Below are 24,610 nucleotides of genomic sequence, written 5' to 3'. Positions count from 1 at the left end.
AGTGCTAGCCCAGGCCCTGTTTCCTAGTCTCATCCAGGGCCTGTGTCAATGTCCAGTTTCATTTCTTCCCCACTCCCCTTGCTTTCTTGTCAAACCTAGTCCTGTTCCTTGTACTTCAGTGTCTGTGTCTTGCATTTGGGTCTGCTGCCAGCACCCCCTTATGACAGAATAAGTCAGAATAGAAAAAAAAATGAGTAGAGTTAAGAGGTAGGGAGGGGAGGGATGCCCCCCCCCACCTTTTAACTCCACTCCTCATCTTTTTTTCTCCAGTCCTGCTGAAGGGTCTCGGCCCAAAACGTCGACTGTACTCTTTTCCATAGATGCTGTCTGGCCTGCTGAGTTCCTCCAGCATTTTGTGTGTTTGGTAGAGAGTGGCCAAGTGTTTATAATACTGGTCCAACAGTCCAAACATGAGAAATGATTACCCAAAGAGATGATGAGTTTACATTTTATCTGGGTAATTTGAATTCTGGCCTTGGAATGAATCCAAAAGGAAAATATCTCAGTAATGAGACTTGTAACAACTGTTTCTTGTCAAAATCCATCAGTGCTCTATAGAGTGGGGGTTTCACGACTGGTCAGAAACAAAACTAGAATCATAGAGTGAGTCAGAATAGAAACAGGCTCTTCAGCCCACTGGTCCATGCTGACCAAGGTCTCAGCTAAGCCTATCCCAAGTGGTCCCATTTGGCCCACGTCCCTCTAAACTAGGGGTTCCCACCTGGGGTTCACAGACCCCTCGTATGTCTCCATAGCATGTAAAAAGTCGGGAACCCCTGCTCTAAACCTCCCCTATCTGTGTTCCTTTTCAAGTTTCTTTAAAACATTTTTAATGTAGCTGCGTCAACTGCATCTTCTGCTAGCTCGTTCCATATACCAACCACCCTCTCGATGGTACTTATTTGCCTGTAAGACATAGGATCAGAATTAGGCTATTCAGCTCGCTGAGGCTGCTCCAATATTCCATCATGACTGATTTATTTTCCCTCTCAACCCCATTCTGCTGCCTTCTTCCCATAATCGTTGACACCCCTTACTAAGAATCTATCAACCGCTGTTTAAATATACCCAATGACAATCTCCACAGCCATCTCTGGCAATGAATTCTACAGATTCACCACTCTCTAGCTAAAGAAATTCCTCCTCATCTCTGTTCTAAATGGACATCACTCTGTTCTGAAGCTGTACCCCTCTGGTCAGACTCTCCCATTATTGGAAACGTCCTCTCCATGTCCACTATATCCACTGCAGGACTTTCAATACTTAAGGTTTTGATCCAGCACTGGTGATTGCCTCTCCCTTTGAATAACTCATCCCCTGGGAAGAGAAATCACTCATCTATGACATAACAGTCATTGGATCACATGAACAGATCATTGGGCCCAAAACATCCTTGTCAAGCAAGCTAGTCCCGTTTAATCCCATTTAGCCTATATCCCTCTAAACCAAGGGTTCCCAACCTTTTTTATGCCATTAACCCCGACCATTAACGTTGAGCTTCCTGAGCTAAACCCTTTCTGTCTATATATAGTAACCGTCCAATTGTGCTGTAAGAGTGAGGGGGAATCGCATTGAAACCTATCAGATGTTGAACAGCCTAGATGCATTGGACGTGGAGAGCAACACACACAAAATGCTGGAGGAACTCAGCAGGCCAGGCAGCCTGTATGGAAAAAAGTACAGTTGACGTTTCCGGCCAAGATGACTTCAGCAGAACTGAAGAAAAAAGGCTGAGGAGTAGATTTAAAGGCGGGGGGAGAGGAGGAAGAAAACCAGGATCTCCCAGTGGCCACCCATTTTAATTCCACTTCAGTTATATCTATCCATGGTCTCCTCCACTGTCATGTTGAGGCCACACTTAGGATGGAGGAACAACACCTTATATTTCGTCAGGGTAGTTCAGCCTGAATTGAATTGACTTTATTACTTACATCCTTCATATACATGAGGAGTAAAAATCTTTACGTTCTGTCTCCGTCTAAATATGCAAAGTGCAATTTATAGTAATTTATAATAAATAGTATGTACAACAGGACAGTCAATATAACATAGAAATACAGCTATGTCAGCGTGAGTTCATCAATCTGATGGCCTGGTGGAAGAAGCTGTCCCGGAGCCTGTTGGTCCTGGCTTTTAAGCTGCGGTACCACTTCCCGGATGGCAGCAACTGGAATAGTTTGTGGTTGGGGTGACTCAGGTCCCCAATGATCATTCAGGCCCTTTTTACACACCTGTCTTTGTAAATGTCCTGAATAGTGGGAAGTTCACATCTACAGATGCGCTGGGCTGTCTGCACCACTCTCTGCAGTGTCCTGCCATTGAGGGAAGTACAGTTCCCATACCAGGCAGTGATTTGGACAGTCAGGATGCTCCCAGTTGTGCCCCTGTATAAAGTTCTTAGGGGATTTTGGGGCCCATAGCAAACTTCTTCAACCATCTGAGGTGAAAGAGGCGCTGTTGTGTACAGACCACGTGAGATCCTCGGTGATGTTTATGCTGAGGAACTTAAAGCTGTTCATCCTTTCAACCCCAGAACCATTGATGTCAATAGGGGCTAGCCTGTCTCCATTCCTCCTGTAATCCACAACCAGCTCCTTTGTTCTTGCGGCATTAAGGAAAAGTTCTTTTTTTCTTGACACCACTGTGTCAGGGTGATGACTTCTTATCTGTAGGCTGCCTTATTATTATTTGAGATTAGGCCAATCAGTGTAGTGTCGTCAGCAAATTTAACTCGCAGATTGGAGCTGTGGGTGGCGACACAGTCATGGGTATATGGAGAGTAAAGGAAGGGGCTTAGTACACAGCCCTGAGGGGCACCTGTGTTGAGGATCAGAGGGGCAGAGGTGAGGAAGCCCACTCTTACCACCTGCCGGCAATCTGACAGGAAGTCCAGGATCCAGCTACACGAGGCAGGGTGAAGGCCAAGGTCCCTGTGCTTCTTGTCGAGCCTGGACAACGTTATGGTGTTGAATGCTGAACTGCAGTGCAAGAACAGCATTCTCACATAAGCATCCAGACGTGTAAGGACCGTGTGACGAGCTGTGGCTATTGTGTCATCTGTCAGTCGGTTGTGTCAGTAGGTGAATTGTAGAGGGTCCTGTGTGGGTGGCAGCACCCTGCAGATGTAGTCCTTAACCGACCTCTCAGAGCATTTGCTTATTATTGGGGTGAGTGTGATAGGATGCCAGTCGTTCAGACATGTTACCTTGGTCTTTTTAGGTACAGGAACAATGGTGGATGTTTTGAAGCAGGAGGGCACTCTACACTGGGAGTGGGAGAGATTAAAAATGTCTGTAAACACACCTGCCAGTTGATGGCGTGAACATCAATTTCTTGAACTTCTGGTGATTTCCCCCGCACCCCCCCCCCACTCTCCTTCACCTTTCCCATTCCCCTTTTCCCTCTCTCAGCTTGTCTCCTTCCCTGCCTATCACCTCCTTCTGGTGCTCCTCCCCCCTCTTCTTTCTTCCATGGCCTTCTGTCCTTTTCTATCAGACTCCCCCTTCTCCAGCCCTGTGCCTCTATCACTAATCGACTTCCCAGCTCTTAACTTCATCCCTCCTTCAGGTTTCACCTGTCATCTTGTGTTTCTCTCTCCTCTCCCCACCTTTTAAATCTACTCCTCAGCCATTTTTCTCCAGACCTGCCAAAGGGTCTCATCTGGAAACGTCGACTATATTTTTTTCCATAGACTCAGCCTGGCCTGCTGAGTTCCTCCAGCATTTTGTGTGCGTTGCTTGGATTTCCAGGATCTGCAGATTTTCTCTTGTTTGTGATTGGATGTGGAGAGGATGCTTTCTATAGTAGAGGAGTCTCAGACCAGAGGGCACAAACTCAGAATGCAAGGTCATCCGTTTAGATAGAGATGGGGAGAAATTTCTTCAGGCAGAGGGTGGTGAACCTATGAAATTCATTGCCACAGACAGCTGCGGAGGCCAAATTATTGGGTATATTTAAGGTGGAGGTTGATAGGTTCTTGATTAGTCAGGACATCAAAGATTATGGGGAGAAGGCAAGAGAATGGGGTTGAGAGGGATAATATATCAGCCATGATGGTATGGCATAGGAGACTCCATGGGCCAAGATGGCCTAATTCTGCTCTAAGGCTATTAAATGTTGTTATTGTACCTGCTTCAACCACTTCTTCTGCATTTCGTTCTATAACCTGACCTCGCTCTGGGTGGAGAATTCTCAGGATCTGATTATATCTTTTCCCCTCTCACCTTCAGCCAGAGCACTTCAGTCTTTGGTTCCCTTTCCTAACACGCTCCGTGGCTGTGGGGTCACTTTCGGGAACTCTACAGTTCGTGTTCCATGTGGTTTTCTTTACACTTCTTTCCTATTTGTGCAACTTGACTGAGGCACTTGGGTGCTGAGCTCGCTCTGTGGCTGTGGCTTGAACAGTGCTAAACTGACTGTGGCTCCTGGACTGTTGTGAGAACCCTGAGGTTTGATGGTTGATATTCAGTGTGTTATTTGGTTGCTTATTGCTGTTTGTGCAATGTTCTTTTTCTTATGTGTTGGGTGCTTGATGGTCTTTGTTGAGTGGGGTTCTCTTTAAAGAAGTTCCATTGTGCATAAGCTCTTTTCGGTCTTCCAGACATGTTCAGGTATTGATTATAACTGACTTTTTGATGACAAGCACCGCCATCTTTATCAGGGATGATGTCTGAGCATGTATAGCCGGTGGTATTTATACCCCTGTTGTCTGTCCCTCCTGATTGATTAGTCCTTATCCAATCAGGTTTCCACTTTTCTTTTCTTCAGTCCTGCCGAAGCGTTTCGGCGTTAAATGTCGACTGTACTTTTCCCACCGATGCTGCCTGGCCTGCTGAGTTCCTCCAGCATTTTGTGTGTGTTGTTCCGCTGTCCCACCACCGCGAATGCAGTGTTCTTCTACTGCCCACAAACCAGTAAGGAATCTCAAATCACGGCTTATGTGTGTCAGAGCTGTACTGGGACTCAGATCGGCTGGTGTTTGCAGGATGCCCTGTGAATGCAGAGCAGCGTATATCGGCCAGGCTTAGGACGCGCGGTGGAAACCCGTGTCAAGGAGCACAGGAGGTGTATCCGTTTGGGTGACCTGGAGAAACTGATGATAGCAGAACACTGCATTCGCAATGGTTGTAGGATGGACTTCAACGGCACAAAACTACTGTGCCCGCCAATGGCTTTTGGGACTGCCTAAGTCAAGGAAGCCATTGAAGTAAAACTAGAGGAAAAGAATGTTAATAAAGACGTAGGTCTCACTCAAAGTAAGAATTGTAATTTGATTGTAAACAAGTGAGAAAGTGGAAACCTGATTGGATAAGGACTACCCATTCAGGAGAGATGGACTATGGGGGTATAAATACCACCGGACTAGGGTTGCCCAGGGATCATCTCTGAAGAAGATGGCAGAGTTAGTAATTGAAACATTGATTATAATCAATAGCTGTACCTGGCTAAATGCCTGAGAAGAGTTTATTCATTATATATACTGGGAAATCACTAGATTCTTTCTCAGGTTCCATGGTATTTCTTTGTTTCGTGGCTGTCTGTGGTGAAGATGAATCTCGGGGCTGTATACTGCATACACACTTCGATAATACCTCGTAAATGTAGTGTGAAACTTTGAAGACTGTGCACATTCACCCTGTCTGCCCCTCATGCCTTTCTGCAGGAACTCTGGGAAAACCAGCAGTGCAACGAGGACCATTCTAACCCTGTTCTCACTGAGTGTTCTTGGTTTTGTAGGTTTCTGGGAGAAGTCCACACCACCCTCAACGATGTGCTGAGCTCCCCACACTTGATGGCCAAATACAATCTGGCATTGCTGGACATGAAGAAACAGAACACTGGGGTAAGAACATAGGTCCCCACTCACTCTGTAGGTGTCTACACGTTAATCCAGCTTCCCCACACCGTTCCTCAGGGATCCCCCTGTGTCACTGACTGTATCCCCAGTGACATTAATCCAGCTCCCTTACACTGTCCCTCAGTGACCCCTCTCCCCCAGCACCCTGTGTCACCAACTATATTGCCTCTGACGTTAATCCAGCTCCCTCACACCATCCTTCAGTGACCCCTCTCCTCCAGTACCCTGTGTCACTGACTGTATCCCCACTGACGTTAATCCAGCTCCCTCAGTGACCCCTCTCCCCCAGCACCCTGTGTCACTGACTGTATCCCCACTGACGTTAACCCAGCTCCCTCTGGGACGCCGCTCTCCCTGCACCGTGTCACTGACTGTATCCCCACTGACGTTAATCCAGCTCCCTCACACCGTCCCTCAGTGACCCCTCTCCCCCAGCACTCTGTGTCACTGACTGTATTCCCACTGACGTTAATCCAGCTCCCTCACACCGTCCCAGAGTGACCCCTCTCCCCCAGCACTCTGTGTCACTGACTGTATTCCCACTGACGTTAATCCAGCTCCCCCACACCATCCCTCAGTGACCCCTCTCCTCCGGCACCGTTCAATTAATTGTATCCTTATTTCAATGCTCAGTGGTGGTGTTGTTTTTGTTTAAATCAAGTGTCTGCTAGATATGTTGTTAGCTGCAGTATGTTGGCCTGCCCACATGCATAGCAGTTTACCAGATTCAGATTCAGATTCGGGCTTATTTATTACATGTATATCGAAACACACAGTGAAATGTGCCATTTACGTAAACAACCAACACACCTACGGGTGTGCTAGGGGCAGCCCACAAATATCACCACGCATACTGGCACCAACACAACGTACCCACAATTCCCAGCAGAACCCAATAAAACAGATCAGAACAAACAACAAAACTACAACAGCAAAACAAACCACTTTCCTCCCTCCCACCCGCACATAATCGTGAAGAGTCCAGAAAACCCAACAAAGGCCTCCAGGCTTCAGCATTAGGTTTGACGTCTGGACTTCCAATCGATCTTTGGTCTTCAATCGTTCGGGTTTCCATGTCCGATGATGGGACCCCCGATCTGTCGGCCTGAAACTCAGCTCACTGACTCACCTGTCCTTGTGCCTCCTGCTCACATGGACATCCAATCGTGGGACCCACCATCCCCGGGGCAGCCCAACATCCACAGATGTCCTACATCAGGTCACTGCCCTTTGAGCGCGGAGCAGGATGTTGACTCTCCGGATATGAGCCGTGGGCTTTGCTGCATCTTGCAGCTTCCTCACACTTTCTTCAATGGGTCTGCAATACTTTCCACCTCGACATTGAGCTAACCTACTCAAAGGCCAGTCTAATACTTCTCCTCCAACATAGCCCACAACCCTCCATTTCTCTTTCCTCCAGCATGATAAACCCGAAACGTGAACTGTTCATTCCTCTCCATAGATGCTGCCTGACCTGCTGAGTTCCTCCAGCAGGAGAGACTAGAACAAGGGGACATAGACTCAGGATTCAGGGGAGTAGATTTAGGATGGAGATGAAGAGGAACTGCTTTTCCCAGAGAGTGGTGAATCTGTGGAATTCTCTGCCCAATGAAGCAGTGGAGGCTACCTCAGTAAATATATTTAAGAAAAGGTTAGATAGATTTTTGCATAGTAGGGGAATTGAGTGTTATGGGGAAAAGGCAGGTAGGTGGAGACGAGTCCATGGCCAGATCAGCCATGATCTTATTGACATCGTGGCTATCCCTCAAGGTCTAGGATGATGGTCTTCATTCTGTTGATCTACTTACGGGCTCTCAAGTGGCTTATGAGTCCAATCTTGATCTTCTTGAATGGTGGAGCAGGCTCGACCAGCCAGATGGCCTACTCCTGCTCCCATTTCCTATGTTCTTTGTGTGCGTTTCTCCCACTGGTGTCAGCGTCAAGACCCAACATATTTTCATATTTGCCTTCAATTCTCCACATGGTGGTCACTGTTCTGCTTAAATAGAGGCCCTTCACAAAAGCATTGAATCCTGGGATCTCACTCTGTCCATTACTATTTGCAATATTTTTTCTCCTACAGATGTAGATAAGCTTTTGGCTGCTGTATTCCAATGGAAAATCCTTTGGGACATCCCTCTATTTGTGCAGAATCCCATTTTATAGTATTTCAAGGCTCTTTGTTTCCTCATTGTTTTTTTCACCAGCTGTTTGCCCTGTCCATCAGGACTTAAGAGTTTACAAATCTGGTACTCACTCACACTGGAACAGAAACACCCAGCTCACACACAGGTGGGATTACATGTCCACATAAGCCGTCACCATGTTGACTCAGGGTTGGGAAATCCTGAGGCTTGTAGAACACCACAGCATAGCGCAAACCCTTCAGCCCACAATGTTGTGGCACCCTTTTCAAGTTCAACTTCAAGTTCAAGTTTATTGTCATTCAACCATACACAAGTATACAGCTAAATGAAACACTGCTCATGTGGGGCCAAGGTGCAAAACACAGTACGTGTACAGTAGTAACACAGAGCAGATACAGTTACAAAATAATATTGCCTGAAGATCAACGGGTTGACATAAAGTGCGAGGCACGTGTGAGACAGTAAAATTTTACTGACACTTCTATAGCTAAACAAGCAATTGTATAAATACAGTATGTGAAACAGCAGCAATAAAAGATGAAAATTAACCAGTGCAGGATGAGAGTGTGTCTGTGAGTTGGGGAGTGGGGGTGGGGGTCAGAGGGGTGGTGTGTGGCAGCAGAATATTCAGACAGAATGTATAGAAGTGTGGCAGCCTGGGGGAAGAAGCTATTACCCAGCCCAAGTTTTTACCTACTCTAAGGTCAATCCAACCCTTCCCTCCATTTCTCCATCATCCACGTGTCTCCCTAAGAGTGTATTAAATGTCCCTAATGTACCTGCCTCTACCCCCACCCCTGGCAGTATGTTCCACACACGCACCACTCTCCGTGTAAAAAGCTTATCTCTGATGCCCATTTCCCCCTATACTTTCCTCCAATCACCTTAAATGCACATCCCTTGTGTTTTCTATTTCTGTTCTGAGAAAGAAGCCCTATCTGTCCGCTTAATTGATATCTCTTTTCATTTTTCATTGTCCAATCACACTCTCCCAAGGCAGGGACAGAATGGGTTAGAAGCAATGTGAAGTTCCCTCCACCCCATCCCATCACATACTCCCAGGGTCAGACACACAGTGAATCTCCCTCTATAGTGTCCCATCACACAGTCCTGGGGTCAGACACAGAGTGAAGCTCCCTCCACACCATCCCATCACACACTCCCGGGGTCAGACACAGAGTGAAACTCCCTCTACACTGTCCCATCACACACTCCCGGGGTCAGACACAGAGTGAAACTCCCTCTACACTGTCCCATCACACACTCCCAGGGTCAGACACAGAGTGAAACTCCCTCTATACTGTCCCATCACACACCCCGAGGTCAGACACAGAGTGAAGCTCCCTCCACACCATCCCATCACACATTCCCGGGGTCAGACACAGAGTGAAGCTCCCTCTACACTGTCCCATCACACACTCCTGGCGTCAGACACAGAGTGAAGTTCCCTCTACACTGTCCCATCACACTCCCTTTAGCTCATCAAGTTTGTGCTGGCTAGTCTTCTGCTTAGTCCCATCAACCCATTTCTGGACCATAGTTCTCCATACCTCTCTCATCCAAACATCTCTTAAATATTAAAGTTAAGTCCACATCCACCACTTCGGCTGTCAGCTCGTTCCACACTCACAGCACCCTCTGAGTGAAAAAGTTCCCCTTCAGGTTCTCCTTAAATATTTCACCTTTCACCTTTAAACTATAACCTCTAGTTCCAGTCTCACCCAACTTGAGGAAAGCTATGACATGCATATGACCCTACAGTATCTATACCCCTCATAATTTTGTATACCCCTATCAAATGTCGTCTCATTCTCCTACAGTTCAGAGAATAAAGTCCGAGCCTTTTCAACCTTTCCTCAAGTTTTGGCAGCATCCTTGTCAATTTTCTCTTTCAGAATGATGTGACTGAGGTCTTGCTCTTTGCAGTTCTGATCGTTTTGCTAATATCCTTGCTGCTGCAAGCCGTCTAATCCCACGGAGAAAGATTCTGCTCACACTTGCTGACAATACAGTGCATTGTGAAAGGCTTTTCAAAAATCCACACACAGATCGACTACAGTGCCCTCCTCAATGTTTTATCAAAGAACCCGATTCAATCAACCAGATACAAGTCTTTACCAGTTTACATTCATCAGCACATTCTTTTGCTGATGCCGATTGTTACTGGCTCAGGTTGTTGCATGTTGAACTTCGTGTTAACCTGATCACTGTCAGGGTCCAGAGAGACTTAACTGGGCCACAAAATGCAAGGGCAGGCTTCTGTGTTGTGTTTTATGTTCTGTTCAGCTTTGGTCCATATATTTGAGAAGGGATGGACTGCCACTGGGGAGAGTGCAGTAACTATTTGTCAGACTGGTTCCTGAGATGGTAGGCTTATGGTACAAGGAGACTAGACTGTTATCTTGAATTTCTAGCGCCACAGTAGCGTAGCGGTTAGCACGACACTATTACAGCTTGGGGCGTTCTGGAGTTCAAAGTTCAATTCCGGCGCCATTCTGTAAGGAGTCTCTGTACGTCCTCCCTGTCGAATGCGTGGGTTTGCTTTGGGCCCTCCTACAATCCGAAGATGTACTGAGTGGGTCAATTGGTCTTCGTAAATTGTCCCGCGATTAGGTTAGGGTTAATTGGGTTTGTCAGGGGTTGCTGGGGCACTGTGGCTTGAAGGGCCGGAAGGGCTGTATCTTTGTATAAAATAAGATACATTTTGAGGAATTAGAGGCGATCTCATTGAAGCTAATGAATTTCTTCCAGGCTGAATGTTGGGAGGATTTTTGGACCCCCTATCAAAGAAAGGATGTTCTCAGTCTGGAGGGTGTCCAGAGGTGGTTTACAAGAATGATCTCAGGAATTAAGAGCTTAATATATGAGCAGCATTTGATATCTATTGGCCTGGACTCAATGGAGTTCAGAAGGATGAAGGGGAGATCTCGTTAACTCCTTCCGAATGCTGAAAGGCCTAGATAGAGTGGACTTGGAGAGGATATTTCCAGTAGGATCCGAGGGCACGCTCCAGAATGAGAGGACTCCCCTTTAGAACAGAGATGAGGAAGAACTTCTTTAGCCAGAGAGTGATGAATCTGTGAAATTGATTGCCATGGACAACTGTGGATGCCAAGTTATTGTGTGTACTTAAGGTTGAAATTGATAGATTTTTGATTAGTAAAGAGGTTAAGGGTTATGGGGAGAAGGTAGGAGAATAGGGTTGATTGAATGGTGGAGCAGACTCGATGAACTAAATGGTCTTGTTGTTCTCACATATGGTTTTATGTTATTCTCCCACATGGTCTCTGAGTGAGGAGTCTAGAAACAGGGGTCACTGGCCTCAGATCAAAGTGTTGGCTGTCGAGGACAAAGATAGGGAGAAATTCTTCACACAAAGGATAGTTAACCTTTGTAACTTTCAAAATAAAAGCTCATAGAAGTCACCCAACAATACAGCACAGTACAGGCCTCTCAGTCTATGATGTTGTGCCAACTTTTTAACCTACTCCAAGATCAACCGAAACCTTCCCTCCCACATAGTCCTCCAATTTTCTCTCATCCATGTGCCTATCTAAGAGTTTCTTAAAAGTCCCTAGTGTATCTGCCTCCACCACCACCACCCCAGTCACCACTCCCTGTGTGAAGAACTTGCCCTTGACATTCCCCTCTAAACTCTCCTCCAATCACCTTAAATTATGCCCCTACGTAATAGCCATTTCCACCCTGGGGGAAAAAGTCTCTGGCTGTCCACCCGATCTGGGCTTCTTATCATCTTGTACACCTCTATCAGAATGGAGTGATAGATTGTGGGGCTTTAAGCCTACGTACGATATGAAGACAGTGAAGGAAAATGGTGAAAGAGCCTGTGATGCCTAACTCTTCCTCCTCGCTTCTTTTTCGGATGTCCAGTTCCTTGTTCGGTATGATTAATTGTCCTTTTCTTGTCCCTTCTAGGCCACCGTAGTTCTACAGGTTTCGTACGTCCCACCTCCGGGGGCTCCACCCTTAATGCCCCCACCTGCTCAACCCGAGCCGCCAATGACAATGGGGTCTCTTGATACGGACACTCTCACTGGTGAGATGACGATGTGGTGGAACGTGGGGTGTGGAGGGTGGGGGAAAGTTACTGAAAATTCCATGGTGCACTCTGTATGTTAACCCCCCACAAGACCCAGTCCCCCAGAACGTAGCTGTGGCCAGCCCAACAGCAAAGGTTCAGAAACACAAGAGAGTCTGCAGGTGCTGAAAATCTTGAGCAACACACGCACAGTGCTGGAGGAACTCAGCAGGTCAGGCAGCATTTGTGAAGCGGAATAAACTGTCAGCATTATAGGTTGAGACCCTTCACCTGCAGAATCTCTTGTGTTTATGTCCCAGGATACACTTGGCTTATCCACCTTAATTCATTTTGGGACCTCCAATATCTCCTCCTTCCTCATGGTGATATGCTCCATAATTTCACTGTTTCCTCCCTGACCCCTTTAGCTTCAAAGTCCTTATCCATGTAAACACAGACAAGAAGTATTAATTTCAGACCTCGCTCATCTGCGTATATATTTTTCTATGTTACCCCGATCCTTAAGGGGAGATGCTCTCTCCCTTGTTACCCTTTGACCTGTAATAAGCTTACAGAACCTGGGATGGCAGATGAGAGAAAGGAGATTCCTAAAAGATCAGGCGGCACACACCAGGGATTCTGCAGATGCTGGAAATCACAATGCTGGAGGAACTCTGCAGGTTGGGCAGCATCTATGGAGGGATAAATCAGTCAACGTTTTGGGCCGAGACCCTTCATCGGGACTGGAAGGGAAGGGGGGAAAAAGCCAGAATAAGAAGGTTGGTGGAGAGGAGGATTACAATCTGGTAGGTGATAGGTGAAACCAGGTGAGTGGGTGGGGGAGGGGTGATAGGTGGAAGTGATAAAGGGCCTGCGGTGGAGGAATCTGATGGGAGAGGAGAGTGGAACGCAGAAGAAAGGGGAGGAGAAGAACCAGAGGGAGATGATTGGCAGGCAAGGAGAAGAGAAGGGGTGAGAGGGGAACCAGAAGGGGGAATGGTAGAAGAGAGAAGAAGGGAGGGAGGAGAAATTACAAAAAAACAGATGTTCATGTCATCGGATTGGAGGCTACCCAGACAATATGAGGCGTTGCTCCTCCAACCTGACAGAGGCCTTGACAGACGTGTAGGTGAAGAGCTGCTTCACCTGGAAGTCCTGTTAGGGGCCCTGAATGGGGTGGCAAAGGGGGCGGGCGCTTGGGGTGTAGGTTCAGGTGTAGCAATCGTCACACTCGGAGGTAGTCTCAGAATTTCCGAGGTCCCATATCCTGAGGTCCAGTTTTCAAAAAAGGATAGATAAAGCTGGAAAGTACACCAAGAAGAATTAAGGGGAAGGGTTTAGTAGGACAAGCAACATCTGTGGTGGTGGGGGAGAATTTGTCAATGTTTTGGGCCGAAATTCTGCATTAGGATTCGAAATGTTGGAAATTCCTTCCATCCCTCAGATACTGCCTGACCTGCTGAGAATTTCCAGCATCTCATTATCCGCCCGGGAACGTTGTGGCCTTTTGGACTCACTACTGAATCCTACAAGTTCAGATGACTCACTCTTTCTGGCTGTTGGTGTTACAACTGGCAGATTCTTCTTGCAATTATTTTGGCTCCGTTTTATCCTTTTTCAAAATTATTTCTTGTTCCACAGTCTTGTCCTGAACAATGCATTTCACAGACAAAGTGCCCCCTCTGATTTTAACCCTTGCCTCACTATCGCATTTGGTAATTCAGACTCACTGCATCAGAGATGCTCCTTTTGTTTCAACAGTGCCTCCCCCATCTTTTCAAATACCTTTGTTAGACCGTACAGCCAAAGGATTTTAAAGATTAGCTTTATTTATCGCATGTACATCAAACCACGGTGAAATGCGTCATTTTTGTCAACTTAAGTCAGAGAGGATTGTGCTAGGGTAGCTTGCAAGTGTCGCCAGGCTTCTGGTGCCACCAATAGCTTGCACACAACTCTGTAACCCTAACCCGCACCAGAAGACCCGGAGGAAACCCACTTTGTCACGGGGGGAACGTAAAGCTCCTTACAAACTGTGAGAGGAATTGTGCCCTCATTTGCAATTGCTGGCACTGTAATAGTGTAATGCGAACCTCTATAATACCATGTCTACCATAAGACATAGAATCAAGCCGTTCCGCCCAATGAGTCCTCTCCACCAGTCCATCATGGCTGATTTATTATCCTTCTCAATTCCGTTCTCCTGACTTCTCCCCGGAACTTTTGATTCCCTGACTAAAGAAGAACCTATCAAACTTCACTTTAAATATACTAACTGACTTGGCCTCCACAGCCGTCTGTGGCAATGAGTTCCACAGATTCACCACCCTAAATGGACATCTCTCTATTCTGAGGCTGTGCCCTCTAGTCCTAGACTCACCCACTATAAGTGATGTTCCTTCCATGTCTACTCTGGGCCTTTCAATGTTGCAATTGTACAAGGTATCGGTGAGGCTGTATTTTGAGTGTTCTGTACAGTTTTATTCTGAGAGTAATTTCTGGATTGCTGCCTGTTCCACACACCAGTGAGGGTAGAAACAGGATGATTTGGCAGATAAATGTGTGGCTGAGAAACTGGTGCAGGGGGCAGGGCTTCAGATTCTTGGATCATTCGGATCTCTTGTGGGGGAGGTATGACCTGTACAAAAGGAACGGGTTGCTCCTGAACCCAATGGGGACCAATATTCTCGCTGGCAAGGAGAGCTGTTGGGGAGGCTTTAAACTAATTTGGCAGGAGGATTGGAACCAGAGTAAAGGAACTCAGTATAGGGCTGATGGTAAAAAAGGCTAAAATAACATGCAGTCAGACTGTCAGGAAGGGTAGGCAAAAGGTTAGATGATAGGAAAATATTGCAGCCAGTAGAGTGAGTATCGGTGCATTAGGGATGCAAGATCAAAAAAGGTAGCAAATACAGTACGCAAAGTGTTATAACTCAATGCATGGAGTATAGGAAGTAAGGGGGAATGATCTTTTTACACTTCTACAGAATATCAGGTATGATGTTGTGGCCATCGCTGAAGCGTGGCTGAGGGATGGTTGTAGTTGGGAGTTGAATGTTCAAGGTTACACGTTGTATCAGAGGGATAGGAAGGTAGGTAGAGGGGGAGGCGTAGCTCTGCTGGTAAAGAATGGCATCAAATTATTAGAAAGATGTGGCATAGGATTGAAGGATGTTGAATCCTTGTGGGTTGAATTAAGAAACTGCAAGGGTAAAAGGACCCTGTTGGCAGTTATATACAGGCCTTCAAACAGTAGCTGGGATGTGGACTACAGGTTGTAATGGGAAATAGAAAAGGCATGTCAAAAGGGCAATATTATGAAAGACTTGGGAGATTTTAAATATGCAAGTAGATTGGGAAAGTCAGATTGGTAATGGACCTCAAGAGAGTAAATTTCTCGAATGCTGATGAGATGACTTTTTAGGGCATTTTGTCGTTAAGCCTGCTAGGGGATCAGCTATACAGGACTGGGTGTTATGTAATGAACCGGATCTGATTAGGGAGCTTAAGGTAAAGGTACCCTTAGGGGTATGCATGTGCTGGTCGTGCATGCAGCCTGTTACAGTCGTTCCAATCAGTATTCTTACTTTTTAACTTACGTTATTTTTCGTATTTTTTTTTCATGGTAACACGTCGAAGCTGCACCCTCTCTAACATGCTGGTAGAGAGAGTTTTATTTGGGTTTTTAGTGCTGGAAATAGTTACATTCTGACGCATCTCATTAGCGGGACAGAAGCATGGTCGCGTTGTTTATTCCAGGGACCAGCTGCTTGCGCTTATGTCAGCCAGTTTAGCGAACAGAGTGGCGGACACCCCTGCTGAAATCTGGAGGAAAACACACAGAGGATGCAGAGGGGGATCACAAAGTCGAGGAAAGAGGGCCGGATCAAGACAACAGAGACTTATGGAGAAGAGGAGTTCGGTGGGTAATAAAATGGACGAGTTCACGGCGCTAGCCAGGCGTCAGAGAACATTTCGGGAGTGCAATGTTATGTGTTTCACTGGAACGGGGCTGCATGAGGACATACCCAATCAAAACTTTTCCATAGACTGCTTCCAGACCGTTCCGGCTCACCGGAAGTGCACTGAGAGCGGTAAGCGTAAAGGAGTTGGGTGCTTACTGTTCTGGTTAACAACAGGTGGTGCAATCCGGATCATATTACGATCGAGGAACGTGTTTGTAGACCGGATATTGAACTTTTTACTGTTGGACTTCGGCCATATTCCACTGAGATACAACACTGGGCGGCACGGGAGGTCGTTCCTGCCTGTGGCCATTGAACTTGCAGCTCGTCCCGTGGAGGGTCAGACATCCTGAGCCAATAGACTGGTCCTGGACTTATTTTCCATCTGGCATAGTTTACATTTTGTTGTTTGATTGTTTGTGGTTTTTGTATTGCTATATTTATGCTCTATTCTTGGTTGGTGCAGCTGTAACAAAACCCAATTTCCCTTGGGATCAATAAAGTATATCTATCTATCTATCTATCTAGGAGGCAGTGATCTCAAAATGTTTGAGTTCAACTTGAAATTTGATAGGAAGTAAAGCCTGATGTGAAGCCTGGAGGAGTAAAGGAAATTACAGTGGTATAAGAGAGGAATTGGCCAAAGCAGATTAGAAGGAGATGTTGGCGGGGATGAGAGCAGAGCAGCAATGGCTTGAGTTTCTGGGAAAATGAGGAAAGTGAAGGATAGGTGTATTCCAAAAACAAAGAAATACTCAAATGACAAAATAGTACAATTGTGGCTGACAAGGGAAGTCAAAGTTAACATAAAAACAAAATACAACAAAGCACAAAATAGCAGGAAGGTAGAGGATTGGGAAGCTTTTAAAAACCTACAGAAAACAATGAAAAGGATCATTAGGAGGGAAATGATGAAATATGAAAGCAAGCTAGCAAACAATATCAAGGAGAATATAACAAGCTTTCAAAAATTATATAAAAAATAAAAGGGAGGTGAGAGTTGATATAGGACTGCTAGAAAATGAGGCTGGAGAAATAATAATGGGGGTCAAGGAGATGGCAGATGATGAACTAAGTGAGTATTTCGCATCAGTCTTCACTGTGGAAGACTCTAGCAGTGTGCCAGATGTTGAAGGGTGTGAGGGGAGAGAAAGTGAGTGCAGTTACTATTACAAGGGAGAAGGTGCTCAAAAAGCTGAAAGAACTAAAGGTACATAACTCACCCAGACCAGATGAACTGCACCCTACGGTTCTGAAAGTGATAGCGGTAGAGATTGTGAAGGCATTAGTAAAGATCTTTCAAGAATCATTGGACTCTACCATGGTTCCTGAGGACTGGAAAATTGCAAATGTCACTCCACTCTTTAAGAAGGCAGCAGAAAGGAAATTATAGGCCAGTTATCCTGACCTCAGTGGTTGGGAAAATGTTGGAGTCTATTGTTAAGGATGAAGCTATGAAGTACTTGGTGACCCAGGACAAGATAGGATAAAGTCAGCATGGTTTCCTGAAGGAAAAATCTTGCCTGGTGAACCTATTGGAATCCCCTGAGGAGATTACAAGTAGGACAGGTAAAGGGGATGCAGTGGATGTTGTATATTTGGATTTTCAGAAGATTTTTGACATGTGTGAAGGTGCCACACATGAGGCTGCTTACCGAGTTAAGAGCCCATGGTATTACAGGAATGTTACTGGCACAGTGGGCCAAGCTCTGGCAGATGGGATACGACGTTGGTACATGCGAGATCATCCACTTTGGAAGGAATAATAGAAGAGCAGATTATTATTTAAATGGTGGAAGATTGCAGCATGCTGTTGTGCAGAGGGACTCGGGAGTGCTTGTTCATGAATCACAAAACGTTGGCTTGCAGGTACAACAGATTATTAAGAAGGCACACAGAATGTTGGCCTTCATTGCTAGAGGGATTGAATTCAAGAGCAGGGAGGTCATGCTGCAACTATACAGGGTACTGGTGAGGCCGCACCTGGAGTATTGTGTGCAGTTCTGGTCTCCATACTTGAGGAAGGGTATACTGGCTTTGGAGGCAGTGCAGAAGAGGTTCACCAGGTTGATTCCAGGGATGAAGGGGTTAACCTACGAGGAGAGATTGAGTCACCTGGGACTATACTCTCTGGAATTCAGAAGAATGAGAGGGGATCTTATAGAAACATACAAAATTTTGAAAGGGATAGATAAGATAGAAGTAGGAAAATTGTTTCCATTGGTAGGTGAGACTAGAACTAGGGGACATTGCCTCAAGATTCAGGGGAGAAGATTTAGGACGGAGATGAGGAAGTCCCAGAGAGTGGTGAATCTGTGGAATTCTCTTCCCAGGGAAGCAGTTGAGGCTTCTTCACTAAATATACTTAAGATACAGTTCAAACGGTTTTTACATAGTAAGGGAATTAAGGGTTATGGGGAAAAGGCAGGTAGATGGAGCTGAGTTTACGAACAGATCAGCCATGATCTTATTGAACGGCGGGGCAGGCTCGATGGGCCGGATGGCCTACTCCTGCTCCTATTTCTTATGTTCTTATGGTTAGAGCATTGGCTGATTGGTAGGAAGCAGTGAGTGGGAATAAAAGGATCCTTTTCTGATTGGCTGCCAGAGACTAGTGGTGTCCCACATGAGTCAGTATTGGCACCACATCTTTTTATGCTGTATATAAATGATTTAGATGATGGAATAGATAGCTTTGTTGCCAAGTTTGCAGATGATTTGAAGGTTGGTGGAGGGGCAGGTAGTGTTGACCAAATAGGTAGGCTGCAGAAAGACAGGCAAACTAGGAGAATGGGCAAGAAAGTGGCAAATGAAGTACAATGTTGATCATGCACTTTGGTAGAAGAACTAAATGTGTAGACTATTTTCTAGACCGGGAGAAAATCCAAAAATATGTGATGCAAAGGGACTTGGGAGTCCTTATGCAGAACACCTAAAGGTGAGACGGAGGTGAGGAAGGCAAATTCAATGTTAACATTCATTTCATTCCTAAAATAAGAGTAGAGCTGTGATGCTGAGACCTTGTAAGGCACTGGTGAGGCCTCACCTTGAGTATTGTTAAGTTTTGGGCTCCTCATCTAAGAAAAGGTGTGCTGACATTAGAGATGTTTCAGAGGATGTTCACAAGGATGATTCCAGGAATGAAAGGGTTATTATTCGAGGAACATTTGATAGCTCTGGGTCAGTACTCACTGGAATTCAGAAGGATGAGGGGGGATCTCATTGAAACCTTTCGAATTTTGAAAGGCTTAGACAGCATAGATGTTTCCCATGGTGGAGGTGTCTAGGACAAGAGGCACAGCATCTGGTTAGAAGCACGTCCATCTAAAACAGAGACGTGGAGAAATTTCTTTGGCAAGACGCTAGTGAATTTGTGGAATCTGTTACCACAAGCAGCTATGGAGGCCAGGTCATTGGGTGTATATAAGGCGGAGATTGATATGCTCTTGATTGGCCATGGCATCAAAGGTTATGGGGAGATGGCTGGGGAGTGGTGTATGGAGAGGAGGGGGAGAAAAAAGCAATCGGCCATGATAGAATGGTGGAGCAGACTCGATGGGCCAAATGGCCTAATTCTTCTCCTTTGTCTTGTGGTCTATGGTCTTTTGGTCCCACTGCTTTAGGAAAGACATCACTGTGGTGGAAAGAGTGTAGAGGAGATTTACAAAGACGTTGCTGGGATTTGGGGGACCTGATTACAGGGAAAGAATGGGCATGCTAGGTTTTTATTTATGGGAGCGTAGGGGACTGAACGATGGTCTTCTAGAAGTGTTTAAAATCTTGAGTGGTGTAGATAGGGTCAATGTGCATAGTATTTTCCCCAGTGAAATATAATTAGAGAGTATCGGTTCAATATGGGGCTGCATTTCAATAAATAAATTAAAGATAAGACTGGAAAGATTAATGGGGTATCTAATGGGAGCCCCTTCACACAGAGGGTGGTCATGTGTGGTTGAGGCAACATTTAAAAGGCATTTGCGCAGGTAGATGTTTGGGCAAGGTTTAGAGGGAAATGACTCCAGTGTGGGCAGGTGGGACTAGCTTCCACGGGCACCTTGGTTGGCATGGATGAGTAAGGATGAATATTTCTCTATGACTACAACAGGGCAACCTGACCTGAACACAATAATCCATCAGTGTCTTGAGCAACTGTAACATAACATCCTAGACTGCCAGACAGGATAGTGGAATGCACCTCTTGTGGGATGTGGGAAGGCAGGGAGATCTCCTGTGTCCCTGATGATTATAACTGCGAGAAGCGTATCCATCAGCAGCCTCTAACAGACCATCTTAAAAGAGTTGAAGCTGGAACAGGATCAATTCCAGGTCATACGAGAGGATGAGGGTTCCCCCTCAATAACAGGTATATCACTTTGGACTCTGTTGGGGTGATGACCCAGCAGAGGAAAGTTACTGTGGTCGGGTCCCTGACACTGAGTCTTGCTCTGTGACTCAGAATGGAAGGAGGGAGAAGATGTGAGCTGTAGTGATAGGGAACAGAAGGGAGGTTCTGTGGATGAGAACAAAATTCCTGGATGGTTTGCTGTCTCATGGATGCCAGGGTCAGGGTCACATTGAGTTTACAGCATTCTTAAGTGGAAGAGTGAACAGCCAGAGATCATGGTCCACATTGGTACCTATTGTGCCTGCACACTACATAATCACATTAAGTAAAAGCATGCACGTGGGAGATGCCCTTAACTGATGTATTCACATTGCAGTAAGAGAGAGAGAGAGAGAAAACAAAGCACATGTGTAGGAAACAGAGCGTGCGCTGACAACAGATCAATACGTAGTGCTAAGGGGAATAATTGCTCTAAAAGAAATAGATCATACGTTACACTTGCTCCCCCTTTGGATTAATGCAACATAAAACTGCAAATGTACAAATCATTCAATTTACCTTTCATAACCCCATATTCCAAATAAACATGCTTTCACAATAACAATCCATAACTAACTTCACAGTTCTGAAGGTTCAGGCTTTTGGGTGGCGCTCTCTTTCTTTCAGGATAGTGCCCGTGGGCCTGTGGAGTGGCATCAGGTTTGGTAGGTGTCTTGTCTAAGACAACTTTCTCGGTTTCCAGTGTCATGTTGCTGTCAGTGACATGATCATCCCTGAGAGGTATGTCCAGTGACTGTAATGTGTCCATCTTGTCGGATGCAAATAACTGTGTGTTCTTTGGTTAAGCATCCAGTACCTGGTCCACATGACGCCTCCATGTCTGATCTCCGACATCCGCTATGTAAATATGTGGACCAGTTCTTGTAGCTATCCTACTGGGTGTCCACTTGTCTTCTCGGTAATCAAATGGTAGGACTTCCTGTCCAGCCTGCTGCTTCACTTGGCAACTGGTTGAACTGTTCATTCTGCACATCCCTCCGTAGATCTGGTTTGAGGAGGTCTATGCGAGATCTCAGACTCCTGTTCATGAACTGCATTGCAGGTGTTTGATATGTCATCGCATGAACAGAGCTCCGATACACAAGAAGGAAGTTGTCCACCTTGTGCTGTAGAGAAATGTCCTCTTTGTCCATCACTTTAATGGGCTTCTTGAAGGTTTGGATAAATCTTTCAGCTAACCCATTCATTGCTGGATGGTGAAGAGCTGTCTTGAAATGTCTGACATCTTTCTTCATAAAGAGTCTGAGTTCTTCTGATGTGAATTGTGGTCCATTGTCACTCACAATTTGTTCTGGTAAACCATTTCTGGTGAATCGGATGGCAGAGGGGAAGAAGCTGTTCCTGAATCGCTGAGTGGGTGCCTTCAGGCTTCTGTATCTCCTACCTGATGGTAACAGTGAGAAAAGTGCATGCCCTGGGTGCTGGAGGTCCTTAATAATGGACTCTGCCTTTCTAAGACACCGCTCTCTGAAGATGTCCTGGGTACTTTTTAGGCTAGTACTCAAGATGGAGTTGACTAAACTTATGACCCTCTGCAGCTTCTTTTGGTCCTATGCAGTAGCCCTCCCTCCCCACCCCCCCCACCACACAAACATACCAGAAAGTGTTGCAGCCTGTCAGAATGCTCTCTACAGTACATCTATAGAAGTTTTTGAGTGTATTTGTTGCCATGCCAAATCTCTTCAAAGTCCTTATGAGGTATAGCCACTGTCTTGCCTTTATAACTTCACTGATATGTTGGTCAGATCCTCAGAGACCTTGACACCCAGGAACTTGAAACCGCTCACCCTAGACACGCTGCTCACAGTAAATGCAACAAGGCTTTTTGCTCCCCCTTGAATTTGGGTGAGATGACAACTAGAGGTCATGGGTTAAGGGTGAAAGGTGAAATGTTTAAGAGGAATGTAGCCAGTTGATGGCCCCCACAATGTAGCCTCCTGGTAAGCCTCAGCTCGCTTTTGTCTGGGGGAGCAGCCTTCGGCCCCGCCAAACCGGGTTATCAAGTTTGTGTGGATGCCGTGTGATGTACCCCACACCGCCAATTAACAGACAGCACACAATGTACGATTTACAGATTACACTTTATAGATCTTACCGGAACTATGTAATTAATAGAGATACAATATAAAAGGAAAGTAAAAGGTGCCAGACTTGTCGAAGTTCAACCACTTCATGCACAACCATTGGAGCTCAATTAATGGAGTCTTCTTTCCACCATTCAATCCCTCCAACCTCGACCCGCCGTCTGGGACCAACCACGGTGGTTGACCAGAGTGCGCCCAGCATGTCCTTCCTCTTCAGTTCTCCTCCAGAAAAGCCCTGGGCCTCGGACTCTCGCTCGGGGTCCTTTCCGTCGCCCAGTTTACAGCATCTCTCGGGTTGCATCTCCTCTCTCTGTCTCTATCGCGCCTTCTCCCCAAAGCCCGCAAAAACAATAGCTTACAGACACACAAGAAAGAATGACATCTATCCCAATTGGTTAGCAAATGAATACAATTCCCGTCATCAGGAATTATAACCTAAACAAGCCGCTACCGTTAACTCAGCATTTAACATTACAGAAAAGCCATTTTATTAACATAACAAAGAAGCCATTTTATTAGCCTTAGCAAATAACACAACAAAGAAGAAACCCCTTACAGGAACATAAGGTAGAACTTCTTCACTGTGAGGGTAGTGAGAATGTGGAATGATTTGCCAATGAAAGTGTTGGATGTGAGTCAATTTCAACATATAAGAGAAAATTGTATAGATACATGGATGGGAGGTGTATGGAGGGCTATGATCTGGGTGCAGGTAAATGGGACTAGGCAGATTCACGGTCAGCATTGATTGGATGGGCTGAAGGGTCTGTTTCTATGCTGTACTTTTCTATGACTCTGTTCTATTCTCATTGCCCTGACTGATGAAGGCCAGTATGTCAAAAGTCACCGTCCTGTCTGTCTGGGCCGGCTCAGTTAGTGCAACGCTTTACGGCTTGGGGTGTGCCGGAGTCTGGAGTTGAATCCTGGCACCATGCTGTAAGGAGTCTCTGTATTTTTTCCCTGTGGAAAGCGTGGGTTTTCCCCGGGTGGGCCAGTTTCATCCCACAGTCCAAAGACGTACTGAGTAGGTTAATTGGTCATTGTAAATTGTCCTGTGATTAGGTTAGGGTTAATCAGGGTTGTGGGGTGCTGGGCTGGTCTGGCTCAAAGGGCCTGAAGGGGCTACACCCCGCTGGATTGCTAAAATAAAAAAAAACCTGCAATATCACTTTCAGGGAACCATGTACTTGTACTCCAAGGCGCTTCTGTTCTCTGCACTCTCCACTGTCACTGTGAAAGTTGCACCTGAACTTGTCTTCCCAAAATGCAACCACCTTTTGGATTGGTTCATTATTGTCACACGTACAGAGATACAGTTGAATGCTCGCTTTGCACACTGTTCGTTCGGGTCAGATCAGTGCCCAGGGCATTGAGAGAGAACATGGTAAACAATAACAATGCAGAGTAAAGTGCAACAGCTACAGAGAGAGTGCAGTGCAGGGAAACGATAAAATGCAAGGGGAGCGGAGAAGAGAGCAGGTCTGGGGTGGTGGAGTCTTTGATTATGTTGGCTGCTTTACTGAGGGAGCACGAAGTATAGACAAAGGGGAGGCTGCTTTCTGTGACGAGCTGTGTCCACAACTCTCTGTAGTTTTCAATGGTGTATCGATAAAAATCGGTAAGAGTTGATAGAGTCATTACAAATTGCTTTAGCTTCTTGAGGGAGTAGAGCTTTTCTTGGCTGTGACTTCAGTGTGGTTTCAGTTGGTGTTCTCTGTGGATCGCCACCTTGTTGTGGTGGAGAGGCGTGTGAAGGCCTGAGATCCCAGGAGCAATGCCGTCCGAAGTTCAGCCATCTGTGCTTAGCTCCTGGTAGGGTCGCCCATGGTGGTAAGGTCAAGAGGGTGGTTCCAGTCAAAGAGGGATCCAACTAAGACCTCATTGGTGGAGCTGGAAGAAGACGATGACACATCACACTGGCAGTGAAGGTGGAGGAAGGCTGCAGCAGTGAAGGGTTCCCAGTCATCTTGAATTCCATGTCACTGGACCCAGACTTAGATCTGTCAAGGACCGTGTGGTGGCCGCCTGTGCGTCAGCCTCCCCACATTAAGCAAGGTCATGTAGAGACGTTCTCTGTTAAGGAATTCCATTTTCCACCACTGGTGATGTTCAG

At 46.0% G+C, this 24,610-nt stretch overlaps 1 protein-coding gene across 7 annotated transcripts in view; it reads left to right on the top strand.

Annotated features, from left to right (window-relative positions):
* The window catches only part of dysf (dysferlin, limb girdle muscular dystrophy 2B (autosomal recessive)), a 394,877-nt gene that overhangs the window by 70,538 nt on the left and 299,729 nt on the right, over positions 1-24,610 (top strand). For all 7 annotated transcript variants that reach the window (XM_063047166.1, XM_063047171.1, XM_063047168.1 and 4 more), the window contains exons 4-5: positions 5,737-5,842; positions 11,941-12,061. In XM_063047166.1, coding sequence (XP_062903236.1) covers positions 5,737-5,842; positions 11,941-12,061 — 227 coding nt within the window. The remainder of the gene's footprint in view (positions 1-5,736; positions 5,843-11,940; positions 12,062-24,610) is intronic.

The sequence above is a fragment of the Mobula hypostoma genome, chromosome 4, assembly GCF_963921235.1.
Source record: "Mobula hypostoma chromosome 4, sMobHyp1.1, whole genome shotgun sequence".
NCBI lineage: Eukaryota > Metazoa > Chordata > Chondrichthyes > Myliobatiformes > Myliobatidae > Mobula > Mobula hypostoma.
Note: the sequence above shows the minus strand (reverse complement) of the source record. Positions and strands in the feature narration are given on the sequence as shown.